At 39.7% G+C, this 24,044-nt stretch overlaps 1 protein-coding gene across 11 annotated transcripts in view; it reads left to right on the forward strand.

Moving 5' to 3' along the window:
- The window catches only part of DYM (dymeclin), a 208,001-nt gene that overhangs the window by 134,643 nt on the left and 49,314 nt on the right, over positions 1-24,044 (forward strand). For 6 of the 11 annotated variants that reach the window (XM_042028179.1, XM_042028184.1, XM_042028180.1 and 3 more), the window contains 2 exons: positions 11,958-12,060; positions 21,010-21,063. In XM_042028179.1, coding sequence (XP_041884113.1) covers positions 11,958-12,060; positions 21,010-21,063 — 157 coding nt within the window. Of the gene's footprint in view, positions 1-11,957; positions 12,061-19,292; positions 19,561-21,009; positions 21,064-24,044 lie in introns of those variants that run through there. The other 5 variants (XM_042028181.1, XM_042028185.1, XM_042028183.1 and 2 more) reach the window with 2 other exon arrangements.

Below are 24,044 nucleotides of genomic sequence, written 5' to 3' on the forward strand. Positions count from 1 at the left end.
TGCAGGTGGGGTCTCCCCTGAGCGGGGCAGAGGGGCAGAATCCCCCTGCCCTGCTGCCCACACTGGGGATCAGCCCAGGGCACGGGGGGTTCAGGTCCAGCTCTCCCCCACAGCACCCCCAGGTCCTTCTCCCAGGGCTGCTCCAGCTGCTCATCCCAGCCTGGATTGATCCCAGGGGTTGCCCCGACCCCGGTGCAGCTCCAGCACTTGGCCTTGTTAAACCTCAGAGGTTCCCACAGGCCGCTGCTCGAGCCTGTCCAGGTAATGGGATACCAGATATTGTAGTGTGAATTTTGAGTTCATTATCAAGTACCATACCTAAAGTCCTCTTCTCTATTCCTTCCAAGGTATTTCATGTCTGAGATGATTCATTCAGAAAGGAATGCATAAACAAAATTTGAAAACTGAAATTCTCTATGTACTGGTTTGAATACACATGCCTTGGAAATTGCAGGTTTTGTACCAAGATTGAACATCCAGTGTGAAATTCCTGGTGAGGGTGTAGGGAGAATGATCAAAATGCAGTTCCGGCTTTGGCTTTATAGTATTTCAGCTCAATCTATGTATTTTTTTCATTTCTGGAAATTCAGTAAAGCAAGATATTTGAGCCAAAATCACTAACATGATATGGATGGAGGTACTCCACTGAAGGAGGCGGTAATACACTCAATATATTATGCTTTTTGCACTTTTTTGCATTAAAAATTGCCTTGATCAATATTTAAATTTGACTCAAAGTTCATCAAATAACAGATTACGGTTTTCTGAGAAGTTTTAATTCACCATCTTTGTTTCAAAAGTGAAATACAATCTTTAATTAAGTGATTGTTCATTGTGCTTTGTTCTGAATGTAGGGTTATTCACTGGTTTGCTTTTTTTTTTACATTGTCTTTATTCTTTGTGTGGCCTCAGGCACACTGAACACATGCCACGTAACTTTATCTGGAAGATAAAAAATGCTCATTTCCTTAATAACTGTTCTTTTTAGAGCCCGTGGTACTCATAAAAGTTCTCAATGGTTAACAGTACAAATTACTTATAGATTTGGATTTGGGAAAAAGAGATTGCTACCCACTATAAAGAGTTAAGGAAGTTATCCACAGATATAAATGTGTTATCTTTCAATTTTTTTCCTTTATGGGGCACAGGAGGTTTAGAAATGACCTCATTGTTATGCAAAAGAGAGTCCTTGCATCCAAAATTATGTTTGGGAGAACATCTTAGCAGTGAGACCTATGTCAGGTCTGAATTTTTGGTCATTTCTGTAGTATCCTTAGCAGTGGTTTTATTATGTACTACTGATTGGTCCAACAGATTTTCTTTATTTCTTAAAAAAAATGTTTCCGGTTTGTTGAAATTTTAGAGGTTTTATGTCAATAGGGTAACCAAACAAACTGTAATGTTGAGGGAGAGACAGCTAGAGGCTTTCCATGCTCACTAGCATGTGAGGGGAGGAAGATGGGATCAGGAAGGACTCCTGGCCAAAGAGAAGGCCAGTCCATGAGGAAAACAGTAAACTCCTTCCTGTGGAGCAAGCAGGTCAAAGAGACCTTTAGGACAGGGACTGGAAGAAAGGAGGGGGAAAGGAGAAAAAGGCATTAAACAAAAATAATATTCTCTGTCTGCAGCATGACGATGTGTACTCCTAGGGGCTTGTTTCTTGTTCTGCTTCAATACTGAAACTCAAATGTTATGAAGTTAGGTCAAAGCCTGGAGAAGGCTCCAGAGAGACCTCAGAGCCCCTGCCAGGGTTCCAGGAGAGCTGCAGAGGGACTGGGGCCAAGGCATGGAGGGACAGGAGCCAGGGAATGGCTTCCCAGTGCCAGAGGGCAGGGCTGGATGGGATATTGGGAAGGAATTGCTGTCTGGGAGGGTGGGCAGGCCCTGGCCCAGGGTGCCCAGAGCAGCTGTGGCTGCCCCTGGATCCCTGGCAGTGTCCAAGGCCAGGTTGGACAGGGCTTGGAGCAGCCTGGGATAGTGGAAGGTGTCCCTGCCCATGGCAGGGGGTGGGATGGGACTGGATGAGCTTTAAGGTCTCTTCCAACCCAAACCATTTTGGGACTCTGATATTATTTCCAAGCTCCAGAGGAGATTGCAATGAACAATTAATTCATTGTAACTGTGCCAGGGCACTGAAATTCAAACTCTCACTGAGCCCACGAGGCTGTGTAAGGAAGGAGTGGTGCCAGGGGTGAGCTCTGTGAGGGCTCTGGGTACAGAACTGGGGTTCCAGACTCCCATTCTGCTTAAACCTTAGAAGAACGAAGGCTGTTAGCAAGATACCCTCTGACCTTCTGCCTACAGAATAAGTCTGTTAACTCCTAAGGTGGGCTCAGATTCTCTTCTGTCAGAATGAGTTCAGAGGGCACAGCAATTTTCTTTCCAAGGGCAGCAAGCACCCAAATACATATGTGCATGCACACCAGTGTGTTTGAGCAAAGATGTACCAAATCCAAGCTGCTGAAAGGACAGGGATTTGGACCTTAGCTTGCATGACAGCAGTGTCTTTCTGATTTTCATGTTGCTATTTCTTTGTTAGGAGTCTGTTCTTGGGGTTTTGGGTGGGAGTTTTGCTCAGGATGCTTTCTCTAGCAATTTCCTCTGATTCTCACCCACAGAGTTTTGTCCTCATTCAAGGCAAATGTCATCTCTCAGCGGCTATGAGACTTACCCTGTTGAATTAAAAGCAAGGAGATGAAATGGAAATATTGTGGACTCTGCCCACTTGATATGCTTATAAAATAGTAACAGAACAAACACAGGGATCATTGAAAGGAATACCTTGAGACACCTAAAGCAGGTTTTGTGATTTTAAGCTCAGAATAAACCTTGTATTTAGTCTGAGCTTTGCAAACATGTATTCTGTTTGTACTGGACTGCGCGCATTTTCCTCCCTTAGCTTTCAGCCTTTTGGAATTTAGTTTCCCACTTGCCCCACTGTCTTGATTAAAGAAGAGTACAGGAGAGAGATGGTGCTCAACAAAGCACTACCCTGTCAAAATAGGCGTGTTCTATAGGATTTGCATGCAGGAATTCAGTCCGTGGTAGATCACAGCCTGCTTATTGAGTTTCTATTTCAATACAACCTGGTGTTAGGTCCTAGCCCAACTCTGCCCTGTAAGTGGAATTACAAGGATGTTATTTGGCATGCCAGACAAAAGGGGAATAAAACGATCTGTACCAAGATACAGGGGAAGGAATTTACTGCTTTCTGTTCTTTTTACTTCTCTAGCAATAGGAGCATCCATTTCCCAACATTGGCTGGAAAGTGGCCATGAGATGCCGAACAATTTATGCCTTCAGTTGAAAAATACATTTCCTGGTTTCTGGAAATTAAACTCTTGGCTTATTTTGTAAATATTTGCTTTTGTCTTGCCACATCAAATTCCTTTCTTCCATGTTGTTTCTAGTGTCATTGTCTTTCTGACTCCATTTTAGCAGGAAATCCTGTTCGTTAGTGCAAAGCCTCCCTTAATTGTTCTGAGTTGTTTCTGATTTTGCCTATATACCTACAAGTGTATGGTGACTTCTACTTAATATAACAATATTCTAAATAATAATCTGTCCTCTATGAGGCAGAATTTGATATGGCTTTATAGCACATGACTTACAGATCTCTGCTCATACGTAAGCAGTGGCAGATAAAAGGGTACTCTTTAAAATTAATTAGATATTTTGTCATGAAGATATCTTGAAGTATATAATTTATTATGATCAAGTTTAGGATTGTATAATTAAACGAGTGGCCTTTTATGTTTGCTGTTAAAACAGGGAGATGGGATGGAAATAATTTTCTTACCCAGGCTGCATTAAAACCATTTGTGATGCCAAGGGAACAGCTCAGGAGAATGACTTTTTATATAGGCAGATAGTGACAAGACAGCTTTAAACTGACAGAGGGAAGGTTCAGATTGGATATTACCAATAAATTCTTTATTTAGAAGGAAGGGCGAGGGCCTTGCTCAGGATTCCCAGAGCAGCTGTGGCTGCCCCATCCCTGGCAGTGTCCCAGGCCAGGTTGAACGGGGCTTGGAGCAACGTGGGATAGTGGAAGGTGTCCCTGCCCATGGCAAAGGGTGGCACTGGATGAGCTTTAAGATCTCTTCCAACCCAAATCACTCAGAGATTCTGTGGTTTAGGATTTGCCCTGAAATGGCTGGCAACTGAGGCACACCCTGTTTCCAAGAGGACGCAAACTTATATTCTTGAGAAGGCACAAGATAAAAAAAGCAGAAAAAAGTCTGATCACTGTCCAGCAAAATTGGAACATGGCAATACCCTCCTCATGTGAACCTGCTACCATCGTGGAGTTCTTTTCATTCCCTGATCCCTTCAACACTTTTTGTCCATCAGTGTGAGCCTGCAGACTATTTTCTTTACATCCATGATGTTTGTGGAGTCTGTACACTATGAGTCTCTGAGTTTCACATCATCTCCACAAGCCAGGTGGACTTAATAGCAAATCTTTATTCAGCAGAATTTAGTCATTTTTCACTTTACAAGATTAGAAAGAAAGATATAAAGTATGTTCTTACTTTCCATTTATTCTGTTATTTAATATTTTAATTGGTTAGGTTCTGTTTCCTGGGATCCTAAATGTCTCCCAGGCTTTAGAGTTGGGCTCAAATAAATAAGAGCAGTGCCCCTCTATGGAGTAAATTGCCCTGAAAAGGCCTTGGAGTTCTCCATGGCTATTGTCTCTCTTTATTTCTATTTATGTGCCATTGTAGCTTGGATAATTCGAATGCAGAATGCCTCAAGGGCTCTTTAGTAGACATGAACACAGGAGACTTAGGGATTTTTCTCTGCATTTGTTTGTAGTAAATGGATTTCTCCCGGTGCTGGGTTCCTTAAGTGCTCACAGAGCACTTCTCCATTGCCCACAGACAGGCACTTGCTTACAACCTGTCCCCCATACAAGTCTATGGGACAATGCATTTATTGTATTTCAAGTGGAGCAGCACAGTGCATTTGTTTTGTTCTGATGTCTGGTATGACTCTTCACAGACTTTTATTCAACCAGATGGGCATTTCAGGTTCTCTGCTTGGAGATGTCTGTGCAGGCACATATCCATGTGTAGAGTTCTTGTGCCACAGCACACACTTTTTTTTGCTGTAATCTTTTTAAAAAGTAGGTCAAACCCAAGAAGTGTTCCTTACATATACAGGAATCAAGGTATGGTTTTAACTTTTAGATGTCAGGTTTCAAAAATAAAATATTTTTAGAGCTTTTTTCTAATATGATTGTGGCATTGTAAAATCCTTTTGTTTAAAGGAGTATTTTTTGTGTAACAAGGTTTTGATGTTTGGGGCTTTATATTTAATTCTTTAAAATAGAGAACAATGGTACATTTGGCATGTGTATGGTAGGAGAGAGAAAAAGTAGCACGGAGTATTGCTGAATTGTTTGAGAACATTCGTCCTCAAATTTTTTGATCCATGGAACTGTTTTTTTCCATCACCAGAGAGTGGTTTGTGTTTGTGTGCTGTTCAGTTTGTTTGCAGCACTTCTGAACTAGGAGAGCAAGCAGAAAAAATTCAGAACATCTGAATTTCCAAGCTTCAAATAAATTCTGTGGAGAGGTGCTTTAATCCTCAAGTAGTTTTTTTACTCAGCACAGATAGAGTATTTCTAGATATTAAAATAAACTAATATTCATCTTTAGAAGCTCAGTAGTGATTTGAATTGTGAGAAATCCAATCCTTACCCCTTCTTGCTGTCTTATAACTTGATCTGATTTTCCTCTGCTAATGTCATCAGTTTGTTTCTGTCTGTGCCTCTTTTGTTCAGGCTTCCATCTCTTTCTTTGTGTCACAGCACCAGTCTAAGCTCATCTCATACTCTAGGTATTGAGATTCTCTTCTTTCCTCCCAGGTTTTTCTTCCCTCTCTGCCATTGCTTTGACAGTGCAAATAGAAATTTATTGCACCTCAAGCCTGGCTTCAGCTTCCTTTGTAAGAGAGATCTGTGCCCATGTAATGATAGTTTAGTTTCTGTTTCAATACTTTTTTTTTTTTCTTCTTTTTATTCTTGTAGGATCCTCTGTAAGCAAGTTTCCTTTCTCCACTTCCATATTTTTTGGTTTTTGGTCAAATCACTCTTTCATCTTTCTCAAATACATTGAATAAATGAGTTTTCAAGCATTTCGTGGAGAAGTCTGTTTTCTGGTTTAGAACCTTTGCATTTTCAGATTGTTGCAAAATCTTTCACAGAGGATGCCAGGGGCAGTTGCTGCACAGCACAACTTTACTGGATATAGAATCATGGAATTGTTTTGGTTGGGAAGGACATCTAACTTTGAGTCCAACCATTCCCGAGCACTGCCCAGGCCACCACTGACCCCTGTCCCCTTGTGCCACATGCACACAGCTTCTAAATCCCTCCAGGGATGGGGACTCCACCACTGCCCTGGGCAGCTGTGCCAGGGCTGAACAACCCTTTCCAGGAAGAAACTTTTTCTTGTATCCAAACGAAACCTCCTGGCACGATCTGAGCCATTTCTGCTTCTCTTATCATTTGTTACCTGGAATAAGAGACCGACGCTTACCTGGGTCCAGCCCCTTCCCCAGCTCCGTTCCCTTCTCTGGAAATGCTCCAGCCCCTCAATGTCTTTCTTGTCATGAAGGGCCATATTTTTGTTAAAACCAAAGACAGGTACTCCTTCAGCAAGCAGCTTTGTTGCATTAGGGGGGGCAGCTCTTTGCTGTCTGGTGGTCCTTAGTTGCTGCTCGCAGGGTGAAATCCTTCATACTTAGGGAGCAGCTTAGATTGTTTGCTGCTGCATTAAATCTCAGCAAGTTTATTTTGAGTCCAACTTCTTGAAAGGTGAAGAAAAATTTAATTTAAATGCCTTTTCTCTTCATTTGTTACTCCTGTGATGACTGTGCCCTTTGCAAAGTTAAACCATAGTATTTTATAGAATCACAGAATATCTTGGATTGGAAGGGACTCACAAGGATTACTCAAGTCCAGCTCCCAGCCCTGCACAGACACCCCAACAACCCCACCCTGGGCATCCCTGGCAGCGCTGTCCAAACGCTCCTGGAGCTCTGGCAGCCTCGGGGCCGTGCCCATTCCCTGGGGAGCCTGGGCCGTGCCCAGCACCCTCTGGGGGAAGAGCCTTTCCCTGATCTCCAACCTAAACCTTCATGACACAAATTCAGGCCATTGGCATTTCTTTGCCTTTGATGTCTATCAATGTGTATCACCTTATATATTCTCTCTATATATTGGAAGTATTTTGGTAGCTTCATCAAGTGTTTAGTAGCTTTTAGTATTTAGTTTTTGGTCCTGTTAAGAATATTTTTCAGACTGTTGGGATGTCTCACCTTCAGTTCATATAATGCATCCCATGTTACTTTTTTATTATTCAACTGTCTTAATTAAAAAAGAAATCCCCTGTAGAACAAAGTCATATAAATGATGTGTCAAGCCTGTTACAACCGGGGTACTTCTGTGTTTAATTTTACTTCCAGTCTCACTGAGAGAGCATTGATAAGGTGTATTTCTCAGTGCTGGTGATATCCTCCTTGGAATGAGTCTGACAATCACTGTTCCAGTACTATGCTCAGGACAAACTGGCATGTCATTATCTTGGAGCATCCTATTTTACTTCCTTAAAATAAAGTATGCTGGTTCCTTTCCTTCTCATTGTCCAAAGCTTTCAGAAAGGGTTTTGGCAAATTCTAGCTTTGGGTTTCCTTTCAACTTCTACTTTTAATTCCCATTTCTTTTTTTCCAATTTTTTTCTTATAAAAGCTGCATTTTATACATTCTTTTTTTTGATGTGAAAAGTGTGGTTTATGAGCTGTTTCAAACTGAGGTAAATCAGACTTTTTGAGACACTTATTAAATGAGTCTCCTTATTGGCTTTTTTTTTTTCTTTTGGGATCTACAGGCTTTGTGGAGTTGACTTTTTGAATGTGTTAAGTTCATATATTACTGGTTTGAATTTTACTGTGTATGCAAATAGCACTTAATCAATTCACTGGTATTTAAGCGGCCATTACTCTTTAGTCTGTATTAATTTTTTTATTTATTGAAGTTCAGCCCTGAGTTAAATTAAAAACTGCTGTGTAGAGGGAGGTAAGAAACCAATGTTGTTTTTAATTCCTTAAAAACAAACAACCACGGGAGCTTGAGATTGTTGTTCAGCCTTGAGTCTTCCTTGTTGGCTGAGCTCATCCCTGCTGTGATTTGATGGTCTGTAATAGATCACATTATCCCAGAATGGTATGGGTTGCAAAGACCTTAAAGATCAGCCTGTTCATGGTCAGGGGCACCTTCCACTATCCCAGGTTGCCCCAAACCCCGTCCAGCCAGGCCTTGGACAGTGCCAGGGACCTTGAGACTTCCAGCTGCACACAGCTTCTCTGGGCACCCTATGTCAGGGACTCACCACCCTCACAGCCAGGAATTTCTCCTGATAATGCCAGCTGATGATTCCTAAACTTCCTAACAGATGCCAGCTGTTATCTCATCTTGCTCTTATTCCAACTTATTGTTTTGCTTACTAAACATTGGCCTGTAAGTACTTCTGTGAGGGGAAGATGAGTTGGGGTACCAAGATGTTTTCATTGTTCTGATCATAACTTATTATTATTATGAAACGTCCATAATGAGTGAGATTGAAGAGCTGTTGAGCTCCATAGCCTGCCTGACAGTCGATGGAGAAGAATGGATGAAAGAGGACAAGCATTCAAGTAGAAAAATCCATATTCTTGTTAGCCTGTGCATGCTGCCCTCAGTGACAACATAGTACATGTATTCTTGTGTTCGATCTCGACTTATAGTTGGGCAAAAATAGGCATGTGATGAAGACACATGAGGGAAATTTGGGATACAAGTCTCAGTTTCCATTCTGGACCTTCTACCTTGTTGTGGAGAGGGGAACAACCTTGTTGTAAAACATTTTTGCCTTTTTAAAATTGCATTATTCATGTCTTGAAAATCAAAACCAAAGCCTTACAGAGATGTGACTGCTGCAAAATCAGGCATCTCCTTTAGAATGCAGCATTTTTTGATGATGAAAGATATTTATGAGCTAATTTCATACAAATGCCTTTTGAGGGTTGTAATTAGCTCTGTGCTTTGCCTTTATTAAAAATTAGTCTGATACTTATCAAGGTGGTTTTCAGAACTAGAGACAGAGGCATAATAATAAGTGAATGACTTGGAATTGAAGTTTTACACCAATTCAGGAGGCAATGGTACTTCCTTGGGACCTCCAAATCCATTCATTAATAACAATATCTGGCCTATTATTTTTCTTCTTTGTTTAGCTGTTGTGTTTCTCTGGAGCTCTTTGAGTTTGCAGTTCTACGCATTTTTATTATGAAAAATTTAGTAGGAAAAATTTCTGCCACATGTCCCTGTCCTTGTGCTTATCTAAGGGATGGTCTTTGGAGAAAGATAACCAATGGATGGAGGAGAGAATTGTGTTGAGAATTTTTAACCTGGATATCTGTTGTGGGCAGTGGTCCCACAGAGAAGTGTCTCAGCATGGTGCGAAGGACATGAACTTGTGGCAGGAGAGCAGAAATTTGCAAGGGGAAAGACAACAAAAGCCCCTGCGCTGCTCCTTTGGAACTAGAAATCAGCCACCAAGGTCTTGCTTATGCCATAAACTCTACTTATAGTGCACTTAATTATTGAAAAAAAGCCCATAAGGAATATATAAAGAAATTATTTGTCCATCCTTTTTCTTTCTACTTCCTCCCAGTTCTCTACATTTCTGTCGGAATAAATAAATTTACTTTTTGGTATTCCGGTTCCATGCAGAGTACCACTGTATGTTCATTTTCCTCTTCTCATGCATTGAACACAAGCACTTTCCAAAATCTTGATCCCACTTCCTTGTTTATATTTAAATTTCATTTAAAGCCAAAATGCTGTATGTATTTTGGAGAAGAATCTACTAGCTGCAAATCCTCTTTATTCCAAATTCTTCCTCTGTGAAATTATCTTCTAGAGCAGACACCAGATTTAACCTGGTTTTGCTGCACCCCACCATAAGCATCACCAGATTGGTTTTAACTGATTATTTTGTCTCCACAGCACTAGATGGTGCTGATGACAGTATCTCTGAAATCTGAATCTTCAAAGATACCTATGATTGCAGAAGTAGTGCTGCTGTTTCCTGCCAAGGACCAGTTTACAGATCCAGTTACTGATCTGAACAAAAATATTGGTCTGTGAATGCAATAACAGAATATGGGGGGGGGGGGGGAAAGTGGGAAGCTCCCAATATATCTTAATTTCTCTCTTGCTTTTTCCCCCTTTTAACATGGAATGTTCTAGTGGTATTGACTAATAACTGTGAGTTAGTGTAACTAATTCCTCATGGCAGTGAGGAGTGTTGGAAAAGCCTTTTCCTGAGGCTCTTGACTATCAGTGCGGTGACAAGCACTGATACTCCTAGGAATCCACTCCTACCATCTGTGAAGGATATAATATGAATGATACATTACAAGTTAAAAAAATTCAGGGGACTTCTTCCAGTGCTGATCATCATTTCTTGAAGCAGAAGAGCCTTGCAAGCACATGGCTTCAAACACTGATCCAGTTCCAAGAAACGGAGGCTGTCCAGAATATAATAGTGAGGCAGATTTTGCGACCTGTAAGTGGATTTTGTTCATAGAACCACGGAATGGTTTGGGTTGGAAGGGACCTTGAAGCCCATCCAGGTCTACCCCTGCCATGGGCAGGGACACCTTCCACTGTCCCAGGCTGCTCCAAGCCCCAGTGTCCAACTTGGCCTGGGACACTGCCAGGGATCCAGGGGCAGCCACAGCTGCTCTGGGCACCCTGTGCCAGGGCCTCACCTGTCAGCCTTTTGGTGCTTGATCAAGCCAGCCTTCCCACCCTCTAAAACACACATAGTCATCCTAGGAAAACCTGATAGGAGTCCTGTAATGCCCCCAAAAGAAGTAAAGAAGTCCAAATGATGTTTTTAAACACAGAAAGCCTAAAAACATCTGACACCTAACAAGAGCAGATGGCCTCAGGTTGCACCAGGGCAGGTTTAGAATGGATATTAGGGAAAATTTTTCCATGGAAGGAGTTGTTCTTTCACAGGCTGCCCAGGGCAGTGGTGTGGTCCCCATCCCTGGAAGGATTTAAAAGCCGCGTGGATGTGGCACTTGCAGACATGGGGCAGTGGTGGCCTGGGCAGTGCTGGGGGAATGGTTGGACTCGATGATCTTAGAAGCTCTTCTAAGATGGGGGTGGGTTTATCTGTGAATTGACAGCCATGTTTGAGCTATCCAGGGCTTTAGAGGAGCATCTGACTCCTTGCTGCTGCTGAGCATTAGCTGGTGGCCTTTGCCCACTGCTACTGCTTCCACCGTTCTCCTTGTAAATCAGATTATACCACCCTCTGTGAGTGCCATTGCCATGCTTTTCTTCAAAATGCAAGAAAAATATGTTTTTCTCTATGTATATGGACCTCTGATTTAACAGGTTATTTATAAAGCTAGGGTAATCCTTTTTTCCTTGACTTAGTCTAAAATAAATTTGAAAAGAATGTATACTAGTAAAATTCAATAACTCAGCCTCAAAATACCCAAGCTTTTGTCATATACTTGGATTTCTCCTGTCTAAGCAACTAGATTATTAGAATGGATAATATGCAAGATACTTAAATGTATATTACAATGTACTGCATGAGGTGCTGCACTTAAAAATTGCATGTATACCATTCCTTCTGTAACAGTTTGACTTTTATGAATTTAATAATGAACATAAAATGTTCTTCAGGTCATATATTGTAAAGAATATTTATTATTCAAAAGTTGCCGTTACTTACCCATGTGTTAAACAAACAAAAAAAATAATATAACTATAGTGCATTGCATTCTAAAAATTTTATGTATATAGTAAGACTCCTTTTCTTACTGAACAGTCTTAACTATTTCAGGACATTATCATGAAGTTATTTTAATTTTTTTTTCCCCAGTTTATTTTCTCTGTTGTCTAAAAAACACAACAAAGTGCTGGAGCAAGCCACACAGTCCTTGAGAGGTTCCCTGGGTTCAAACGACTCTCCACTTCCTGATTATGTGAGTATCAAAATGAATGTTGTAATGGGTGCTTCGAAATTCAAGTCATACATCCCTAAATCTGCAAAGAATTCTCTGAGTGTGGCAGCTGAGCAACCACCAACATCAAAATACAGGAACCTGCATGAATGATGTCATGTCTGAAACATCTCTAAAAAACAAGTGTTACACTTAGAAATGGCAGAACAAAACCACAACTATTCAGAGGGAAGAGACTTACTGTCAACTTGTGCTTTTCAAGCCATCAGTAATTCAGGATATTCAAATCACACAGTTGAAAACAGCGTTTTTAAGAACTGGGCTTTAGCATCCACAGAATCTTAAAATGCCTAAAAATGATTGAAGACAATTCCCAGTGAGCCTCTGGGGGAGTACTGGAGTCATGGGGCAAATTAGTATGTTCTGAATACATGGATACTTACAGTTCCTTTCGTTTGCTGAGCCAATGCACACAAGTAGGCAATAATTTTGTATTTAATTGCACAGCTTGTTGGGAAATCTCTACTTAGGGTAGAAGAAGGAGACGTCTTGCAAGGACTTGAATAATAGCTTTGTGCTGCTGAAGTACCTTTGGTCTGTACTCATTTGAACCCTCACTGCAGTACTGTGTGAAGGAAAGAAAAGCTGATTGATCAGTTGCTCACAATTTTTGAGGATGAAAATGTAACAACTGTTTTATTTTCAGGGCTAATATGTGTTCCAGAATATGCCTGCCTGAGACTTCACATATCCTATTATTCTAGCATTAAATATAAAAATACCTAAAAAGGTTATTTGATGTAATAGCTTAATGATTTAAATAAGGAAACAGCATGATACACATCTGTAAAAGAGCACATATAAATAAATATATCTATTTCTGTGCATACACACGTAGGCATGCAGTAACGTACGTATGAAAATACATATTTTAAGGTGTGTGAAAACACAATGCTTGAAAAAAATTTTATATGTTTTGGACTTCTTTTTAACTTGCTGGATGTAAACAATACTGCAGTTAAAGAAAGGCCCAGGGAAAGGCTTTCTGTAAAAAGTTGTCCCCTTACATACAGAGACAACTGAGCAGTGCAGCTGATAGATCTGGGAAAGCTCCCTGGAATAATGCCAAGAGGCTTAGCTACTTCACTGAATTTCTTCTCTTTTTATTGTTGGTATGGTGTAGGGATGGAAGCGAGAAAGAGAGCACTTGGAAAGGTTGGTGTAGGGGAGAGTAAAGTAAGTTCATGGCCTGTATTTTGAAACAATAAGGTAAAGTATTAAGCATGGCTTTCTGGTCCTTTTTCCTCTCCAAATTGCTCATGTTACAGCTCAGTCTGAAGCATAAGCAGTTGACTAAAAAAAGTTGAGGCCAGATTTCATCACTTCAGCATATTCTGCTTCTGAAAGCTTGTGTTTATGTTGTGTGTAAGAACAAGGAAGAGTGTAGGATCTGAGGGAACTGAAATGTCTGAAGCCCGTTCCACCTCTGTATCCCTGCATGGAGCTAAAGAAAGAGGTGATTCCAATATTGCCTGCTCTGCACAGGTTTGTTTATTGAGAGGTGGAGATTTGTCCAATAAGCAGTTCTCCTTGCAGGTTTTGTTCAGACCAAATACGTATTTTAAAAATGCATTTCTCACCATTTTTTCATTCACTTTAATTTAGAGATTATTCATTTTCTTACTGTGCTCTGTAATCCAAAGGGGAATTTGCATGGAACCTGAATCCAAGGGTTAAATCATACATAAAAACATTCGAGGTGCTGCTTAAGGTATTGTCTTAAATCCTGGGTGTTTGAACAGTACTACTTTTCTCTTTCTACTTCTGTAAGTTTTTGTCCCAATGTACAGTCGCTAAACTTGTAGTCACTGATGGTGGTAGGAATATACTGAGTTCTACCTTTACCACGTTTCTTAATGTTTTTTTTGTGAGTATCTGCTGCAGTCTGCCATCAGGTCTGTGGTGTACCAGCAGAGCTGGGAACAGGAGTAAGGAGCTGACCTAGTTGGCCTTTATACTGTTCCTGCTGAGGTTTTTCTGGTTTTTAAAAAAGAAAAGAACGAGTTGTTTGATTTATTGAGGCTGGACCAGTGTCCAGGATCCTTCCCGATGAACTCTTATCAGTGTGGTGGGATTCAGGAGCAGGATGGAGAAGCCAGCAGGACAGGGAGAACCACCCCCTGTCATTGTTGCCTCAAAGACAGGATCCTTTGTTAGACTAATTCTCATGTTGATTTGTTTACCTGTTGTTTCATAAGCCATATTATTATTAATTGTTTTTGTAGCAGCATTGACCTGTTTTGAAGTACCACACTTTGATCCAATTGGAAATGGGAAAAGTCCACTTAGGTTTACCTTTCTTGCTTCCTTGGATTCAATGAAAGCATATTTTCCAATGTTTTAGCAAACAAGAAAAATGGTAATAAAATAATTGAGAATTTTGCTTCTTTTAGTTCAAATCAAGACATATTACTTAAGTAAACATATCAGTGATTTTCTTGGTCATTTGATTACAGACTAATGTAATTTATCAAATCAGAGGTACTTAACAGCATAACTAGAGACATGCTAACTTCTCTTGGGTAGTAGCACATCAGACATGTTATTGGAGCTACCATCTACCCCAAAAATTTATTTTAAAGGATTTCATAGTCTTGTTTATGATTTTTGAGCACTTCCCCTGCTTGTTAAACTACAGCTGGTAAGGAGAGAGTCTCCTTAACTCTTTCCAGGGAAAGAGTGGATGGAGAAGAAGAGAGTAAATTTTGATTTTTGGCAAATTTATGTAATTTTCTTACTGATATAAGAAAAAACCCAGTTTCCTTAATGCAAAAATTGAGGAAAGTACAAATCAAATGTAGAAATAGTTTTAGATTAAAGTAGTTTGGAACACATCATCACTGGAGTCTTACCTTCTAAACTTTGGGTTTTAAAAAAATAAATTATTCTAGCCAGATGATGAAGCTTAAATGTGTTAGGAATAATTGTAAAAATAATCACACTTAGTGCCAATATATTCAATTATTTAATATGTAGGATTGTCATTTAAACAGCACTTCAGTGTCAGATGAAACTTGTCAAGGATAGAAACCTTGTAGTGTAATACAAAACTTTTCATATTAATAAATATACTCCTATCAATATATGGAGAACCATCCTTTAATCCTCCAAAATCTGTTGGCTTTTGGGGTTATTTAGTACAGAAATAAGTGCATGTTGACAATCTGAAGGGAAAAATTTAAAAAATAGAGATGTAGTGAACTCTACATGGCCATATATATATATAAAAATATATATTTTTTAATATATATTTATATATGTAAAGTCTGCAGTAGCAAAGCCTGGTGGTACTGGGAGAGTTCCCAATCAAAGCTGACTTCTCCTGACTCCTTCCCAATCCAGTAAATTTACCCACTGTGCAGAGCTGGCTTTCAGGGAGGGCTGGAATTCTGCAAATGTTGATGAGTTTTTCTCTCATCTTGATAACCAGAATTAAACTTTGCATCTGGATGACGAGATTTCTGTATTATTTTCTTTTCCCCCTCAGTTTGTGCTCCATAATGAGCTAAATGAATTCCAATATTTAGATTCTTCTTTGATTTTCTCCTGATTTATATGGTAAATAGGAAGCAGCTGTCTGTTTAACCATCTAACTCTTGAAACTCCTAGGCCCCTCGAGCGTCATCTGGAAGTAATGTAGCTTGTAAAACAAAGCTAAGAAGAAAAAGCAATGTTTGTTTTATGTGGGATGAATGACTTCAGTTGGGGTCCCTCTAATTCAGCCATTATGGGGGTTATTAAAAAGCAGTATTACAAAAGTGGTTTCAACAAAAAAGAAATTTCGGGGGGAAGGGGGGAACTTATATCTTGTTATTACATTTGATTTTATTCAAAGCTCCAAGTACTTCATAAATAGTCCTTCATTTGGGTTTCCCCAAGAGAGAACCAGCCCAGTCTCCCCCCGTACATCGATAGATGTTAAAAGGTTCCCCTGCGTCATTTACTTCCTAGGAAGAAATTGTCTGTTATAATTAAGAGCTCCAGATTTATCTTAGAAACTTGGAGTTGCTAAAGAATAGGTAAAATCAGGTCCATGAACTGCAGTATTTTCTGTCTTTTAAACATAATGGAACAGATCTAAAATCTATTAATGTTCTAGATTGAGTTACGTGCAGAGAAGTTAATTTTTAATCTAGTATGTAGCAAACAAGTGTTTCATTCATGACTGATGTGAACAATTTGTCCTTTAAGTAAATGTTGTGATGTTTTGGGGGTTAGAACGAGATGATCTTTAAGTCTTCCCAGCCCAAACCATTCTAGGATTATATGACTCTATGAATCATAGAGCCATTTGGAGTGGAAAAGACCTCTAGGTTCATCAGGTCCTATAATATGTTCTGTGCTTGCATATCTAATATTAAATTAGGTATCCTGCAACTCTATCTGATTTTTTTAGTTATCTAAAGAACAGTTTAGTGCAGAGCTCTGCCATCACATGGAAGTGTTTTCCTATAAAAAGTGTTATCACAAAGAAATGGGAAGTCTTCCCTGCGATCATCTGTTGACTCCAGTAATGATGCAGAAATGAAATTAAACCCACTTCCAAATAAACTGGTTGGCCATAATAGAGTTAGTGTGATGCAATTAACGTTGTTCAGTTGGTAGTCTGTAAAGTACTGCTCAGTGGTAACTGCTAAGAACACACAAAATGTGTAGAGCTGGATACACTGTTGGCAGAATGGGAAACTTTTACCAAATTAAATCAAGTCTCCTAACTGAGATATGTCCATATTTGTCAAATACTAGGGTGAGGAAAAAAGCCAAGGTAGTTTTGTTTTGTTGGGGGCTTTTTTTGTCATAATCTTTTTTAAAACTCAGAAACCACCCAAAGCACTGCGTGGGTCTCTTCAGTGGTTTGTCTCTATTTTCTTCCATTTCCAAATGTCATCAAGAAACCCAGTAAGATTTTTTTTTTAATACCTTAGCCCTGCGTTGTTAATGGTCTAATAAACTTCGGTTTTGTGCATGAATTTTTAGATTCTCATGTTGTCTAGAGTAGTAAACTTAAAATGTGATTACAGAAGGGATTTTTTATTAGGGTGTTGTTTACTGAAGGTGTATGGAAAGCAATATACTGCTCGGTGGGTTTTGTGTGGTATGTGGATTCTAGCAGATTAAGTTGCACTTAATAGGAGAGTCACCTTGTTTTGCACTATAATACCTTCTTTTTGATTACTCTGACTTGATGGCTGATGAAGTAACATTTTCAATATCAGGTTATTCTTGGGTTTGCCTGTCTCCAGTATTGAGCAGAGGGCCTATAAATACTTTTTCTAAATATTAGTCATAGCCTCCTCCAGATGAATTATATTTTATGGAATATTACTCCTACCTAATCCCCCTATTTTTATATCACCAAAAAATAGCTATTTCAGAATAGACTGAAATAACCAACCTAACCCAAATCTAAAGGGAGCTTTTCTATTGAGTAATAGCTGAATTCTGCAGTTCTGTCTGAATTCTTAATCAGTTCTTTCCTTTAAATGAATTGAAACTTTCATGAGAAAATGCTGCATAAATTATCTTTAAGCAGAAGAACTATCCTGAACTCCTGTGAAAAAGATGGTGAAGTTCAGTCTGTTTGAACTTCTGTATATCACTATGAAGTACTAAGAGTTATTTGCAGCTGTTTTTTTCATTATTGTGTTTTCATGAGTACATTGCTTGTGGTTGAAAAATTTTTAGACAAGTACATTGAAGAACATCAAGATGATGTTCTTCAAAAAGGTGGTGGTCTTTCATCACTCAGGAGTTCCACAAAAGTGTCGTTGGTGTCTGGTATTTGTGTGTCATAGATGGTGTTAAGCCTTACTTCGCTTAGAAATTCTCATTATTTTGGAAAATAAGGGTGAAAATTCCTTTTTATTAAAGAACATTTACTGTGGCAATAGCATCTTATGATCATCTGATTGAAAATCTTCCATTCTTCAGATTTTTGAGGCAGGAGAACAAGTAAGTAGAAGAACTTCTGACATTAGCTGTGCAAACACCTGCTAAAGTAATTTCAAAACCCCTTGTTTTGCTCATTAGATGCATTTGAAATCAACCAGACATTAACATCATAATTTTTTACTTATTCTTCTTTAACAGTTATATAGCTTTAGGACATTGTCATAATTTTGTAGTAAAGGATACAAGTTATGGCATTTGTTAAGATTCTGCACTCAAACCACATGTTTTTTGATAAGACTGCTTAAATGAGTGGTCTTAAAAGAAAAGATGATTAAGCTGAAAAAGTTGTAAGATCTTGTCTTAGAAATGGATGAGACCCTGGGGTTCCTTCACACCTCCATAAATTAAACAGGAGAATTTTGTATGCTGACTTTTCTCCTGCACAGGTAATTGGGTTGCATTTGAGAGAACTGAAACCTGGGAATGCTGGGATTTTAGAAGGGTCTGAGGTGTAGCTGTAGATAGAAAATGTGATACATTATTAAGATAAAACCTTCATGAGCCTCTCTATAAAACTGTTTATTACTGCCACGCAAACCAACATTTGTTTTATTCAGACTAATGACAAGTATTGAAGTGTTTGGGTGAAAAAAGGAAAAGTACTGATCCCCAAAGCACCCTTCTTTGCTGATTTGGTCATTAGATGCTTTTCCTGCTGCCTCTTTCACATGAGTGAGTTGTTCAGGGTTTCTCAGAAACCAATTATTCACCTGGATGGTTCATCTTGGTCAGACGTCCGCAGACAAACAGAACAACCTAATGCAGTAGCTCTCCAAAGAGTAGGATTTATTTTTATAACAGCAATCTATTTCAACAATGCATTAAAACAATTTTCTGGTGTTCCTAACGCAAGGTTTTGATTGAAAAATGTGGTGCTTAAAAACCATAAGTATGTGACCATATGTTATAAACATCCCAGTAATTGTTTTTTTAAATGTGCAGCCATATAAAGTAGAGGAAATGGATGAGGAAGAAAGTATGTACCAAACCTTTTAGGCTGTTTGGTACTAAATACCTAACTGGAATTGGAATTTTTGTGTGCTGCTTTTTCTCTATGAGATATTGGCGGAACAAGTTGTACCATCCACTTCCAATTTCTCCTCTTCATGTTTTCAGGGCTATTTACAGACTAACCAGTGAAATTTTTGTACGTTTTTTGTTGTTGTTTAAAAAAAACCCATCTATTTCTATCAAAGGATGCTAAGACATTATTAAAAAAGTAAACTAACAAAGATCTTTAGATTCCTTCATTGCAGATATCTGATTTGACACTGGAAAGACAAATAAAATAATAGAACTCAGGGTAGACCAAGATTCTTGATTTTGAGAAACGTGATATAAGAAGAAGATGGTGTGCTTCACATTGGATAAAATAATGGAAGAAGTTGCTCACCTGTCGAGATGCTGCTCAAATCTGTCTGAACTGAAACATCCACACTTCAAATACTGTGTCCAGTTCTGGGCACCTCTCAAGACAACAAGGACATGGAGGGGCTGGAGCGTGTCCAGGGAAGGGAACGGAGCTGGGAAGGGGCTGGAGCCCCAGGAGCGGCTGAGGGAGCTGGGAAAGGGGCTCAGGCTGGAGCAAAGGAGGCTCAGGGGGGACCTTGTGGCTCTGCACAAGTCCCTGACAGGAGGGGGCAGCTGGGGGGGTCGGGCTCTGCTGGCAGGGAACAGGGACAGGAGGAGAGGGAACGGCCTCAGGCTGGGCCAGGGGAGGCTCAGGGTGTATACTGGGGAAAAATTCTTCATGCAAAGGGTTGTCCAGCCCTGGCACAGCTGCCCAGGGCAGTGGTGGCATCCCCATCCCTGGAGGGATTTAAAAGCTGTGGCACCTGGGGACATGGGTCAGTGGTGGTCTTGGCAGTGATGGGGGAATGGTTGGACTCCATCTTGGAGGGCTTTTCCAACCTAAACAATTCTGTAATTCTATAAAATGTTGAAACGGGACCATTTTCTGTCTCTACAGAGCCACATTTATTCCAGGTTGTATCCATGTTACTGAAGCAAGTTAATCTCATCAGTTCACAGTTTATCTTCTTGGAGAGGTCTTGTCCCCCTGAGCAGCATTTCAGTGTCTTGCTGAGGGCAATTCTCCCACTGATGGCTGTTGTTAATATTACCTATAATGTTACGCAACTGTTGCTGATTGGCAGTGTGGGTGGCCAGGAGACTGAATGATGGGAAGAAGGAAAGGAGAGTATTTTAAAGGGAATGAGTCAACCATATTAAACGACAGTCTTGGTATGAAGTGAATAAGAAAAAGGTTTGGAGAAGAAAAATTATTAATATAGACAGAAATTCAAAACCAAAAGTGGGTTTTGAAAAAGGATTGGCTCCTCTCTGCTGCTCCTATGAAGTATCACAAGGAGCAAAATAAGCCACTTACTGAAAACTGATTTCCTCATCACCTGGCCTGAAAACAGCATTAAAGAAATGTGGAAGGGAGAATTTACATTTTGTTTATCCCTATTGACAAGAGTGGATTCTTGTTCTCTGTGAAATATCTTTCTGAAAAACCTCTCCGAAAATGTAAAGAATGTATTTAGAAGAAATAGAAATTTGTAAGAGTCTGTTACTCATTTTTATTAAATTGTTTAGACACCCTAATGTTTTTCACAGGTGTAATTGAAAAGATAAACTTTTGATTCCCTTTCATGTAATCAGCTCTTTCTCTTAATTTTCTTATTTCTTTGTTGATTAGGAACTAAGTGAATTGGGGGAATACATTGCATATTTCATATGCTAGATCAGCTTTTATAAATAGGAAGTCTTCCACAGAATTGGTTAATTATAGAAACAATAACCCAGAATTTGGACAAAAAGTAGCACTTCTTAACAAGCTCGGAATTAGATGCAGAGAGCTGGGGGTGTTCAGCCTGGGGAAGAGAAGGCTCTGGGAAGACAAGCCTCTAATACATTGCCATTGTTTAATCCTCCTGTATTTGTTATCCCCAGCGCTTTTGGGAGATGTCTGATTGCCTTCACGTCTCTGAAACAAAGTTGAGACACGTAAGATACCTTTTTTTTTTTTAATTGCCCTTCAGATATGTTACTGGAATATGGTGGAGCTCTTCCAGAGCTGCTCTTGTTCATATTCAGGCTGGAGCCCAAGCTGGGTGAGCCGTGGCCCACTACTGAATACATGACATATTCTCCAAAGACGCTGTGTTCTGATGCATTTTTTTGTTGCTGTCAAGCTGGTACGGTGTGTACAGAGCCTGTTCCACTCCAGCATTTGTGTGTGTGCTAACCCAAACCCTTGACCTCAAAGATAATGTTGGCTAATAACAAAAAACAGCCATCCTGTTCTAGAGAAAATAAGATGAATTGTAACATTGCAGGTTCAATTTGTTTTGTTCACTGCAATAGGACTCATTATCTGAAGTATATCTGTTCTCCCCAGATAAACTGAGGAGAGAATGGATGTTGCAGTTCCCAAAGGCAGGTCTTTTATCTACTCACCAGCAGATAATTTGTGGCACTTGCAGAGAAATCAGATGCTTACTCAATGCAGCCAAAAAAAAGTTATCTGAACAAATAATGACAAGTTTTCCCATTCCAACACTAATCTTCTAGATTTTGATAAATTGAGTCAATAGGAAGAGTCGTGTTACATTCCCATGGGGAAAAGCTTCGTGGAATTTTTCTGATACATAAAATTATTTTTCTGCAATAAATTAGCCATCTTACCATGTGGTAGGCTGTTAATTAGAATTTGTTAGAAAACTTAGTGTAAATTATAGGTAACCAGTCATAATGACAAACAGGATTTTGGTGAGGAAAAGTTGAGGGACCCTGGGGTGGATGTACAACCTACCCAGGTACTTTGCTGTCTTTCAGCAGTAATCTCTCATCTTGTCCCTGTCTGACACTGCTGTGCTTTATGAACCAGACTACACAAAACTAACTTTGGTCCCAAAATAGACAAGACTTCATAAATATTTCAGGAAATTTTATTTAGTTGGAAAATGCAGTTTTTACATATTTCTATCAAGAGCATTTTGCTTCAACATTTGAGAAAATACCATCTGTTGCTCGTAGTTCATTTTGGAACATGTGCCTGTGTACGTAGACTTCTACAATTATTTTCTGTGAGTTTTGGGTTTTCCACGTCTCAGTTAAAGGTTCGTTTTTTGGCATTCAGGCTGCAGCTGCTCTGTGCTTCCAGGACATTCAGCAGAGCAGTGGTCAGCAACTTCTGTGTTTGTCAGAAATGATGCAGTGCTTTTGTGTCCAAATGTCCTTGAAAAATAGGATGGAATGTAGTGAAAAGAGATTTAATCTAAAAGCTACCCAATTTGTTTGGTTTGTTTGCTATCAGCACTCAGAAGGCTGTTTCTCATCTCCTTACAATTAATATTTTACTCAGCTCAAGAGAGCAGTTCTTGAAATTCGTTCATGGAGGTTTTTCGGGCCCAGGTTAATAGAATAAATGATACTTTTACTGGCAGTGACTAGTTTTGAAGAGTTGGTAAGAGGAAAACAAAACCACTTTCTTATATTTTCTAATATTTTAAAAGAACTTATCTCCTTTATACTGCAAACCACTTCAAAGCTCAATGATGTGATTTTTCTGATAGGCTTCACCCATCTTTGTTAATCTATTCCCTTTATTTTTCAAAATATTTAACACCACTGAAAGAATGAATACAGTATGTGTGCTGAGTGGTGTCATAAAGAATTACTTCTTTAACCATGATGCTATCTTTTAATGTATCATAAGAAATAAAAGCATTTTTCGTGGTTTATCTTCAGCTCTGGTATAAGATGATGGCTGTAAAGCAGCGTATTTGTGCTCACGGAAGTTTGGGAATCTCATGCCATAACCCCTTGTCAGGTGTCTGCTGTCTGGGACCTGACATTTTTTATCATACACTGCTGCTTTTTAATACGGAACCATCATAAAAACTTTCCTGTGGGCACACTGTCACCTTCTATATGAACAGCAACAGGTTAAATCAACCTTTTTTGTAATTACTGTTTTTAAACATGCCTAATATTGTCATGAGGCAGTCAAGAGGGGGTTTTTTGTGTTTTGTGGTAATTTTCTATTATTGTGTTACCCATCTCAGTTTCCCTTTGCAGTAATTTTTGGTGTTTCAGCAGAGCAGGAGCCTTGCACTGTGGAAGCAGGGGCAGGATGTGTCCTCCGCAGTAACACCATTCCCTTGCCTCCTTGGCATTCCCTGAATTGTAATGATGGATATGTCTGCTCTGCGAACCCCTTCTGAGTTTCTTATGGCTCCCACAGAAATTTCAATAGCAATTTTCCCCCCAAGGGCAGGAGTACAGAATCTTTTGGCTGCTGGATAGAGAGAAGTACTCACTTTCCCCACTGACATCCTGTGCATCATCAGGACTGGAAAATCTTCTGCTTGGATAGTACAGAAATTATGGAAACTCCATGCAGTCTTTGTTTGTATTGAGGACTTGGATTACATAGTCTCGTGTGTGAAGTTTTTTCTCTTAGATAGGGTCAAAATTATTCAGAGTGGTACTTCCAGAGGGAGACAACAGTTCCAATGCATTGATGGTTTTGCCGTGTCACAGCAGACACGGGGTCTGATCAGTGAGGAATCAGAGGAGAACTTACGAATTTAGCTTCTGTGAAGTTGACAGCTTTAGTCAGGGATCAGTATGTATTCAGTTTGTTTTGATATCTTCTCAATTAAAATTGCTTACACACTGAAGATAGGTCTGCAAAATCATAGAATTGTAGGATCATTTGCTTTCAAAAAGCCCTCTTGAGTTTGGGTTGGAAAAGTCATAAAGTCCAGCCATTCTCCCAGAACTGCCAACTACCACCAACCCATGTCCCCAAGTGACACATCCACACAGCTTTTAAATCCCTCCAGGGACAGGGAATCCACTCTGGGCAGCCTATACCAGGGCTGGACAGCTCTTTTACAAAAGAAGGTTTCCCAAATACTCGACCTGAGCCTGCCCTGGCCCAGCCTGAGGCCGTTCCCTCTCCTCCTGTCCCTGTTCCC

Source organism: Corvus kubaryi, unplaced genomic scaffold, assembly GCF_017639235.1.
Source record: "Corvus kubaryi isolate FWS band 111438036 unplaced genomic scaffold, C.kubaryi_AGA036_p1.0 37308, whole genome shotgun sequence".
NCBI lineage: Eukaryota > Metazoa > Chordata > Aves > Passeriformes > Corvidae > Corvus > Corvus kubaryi.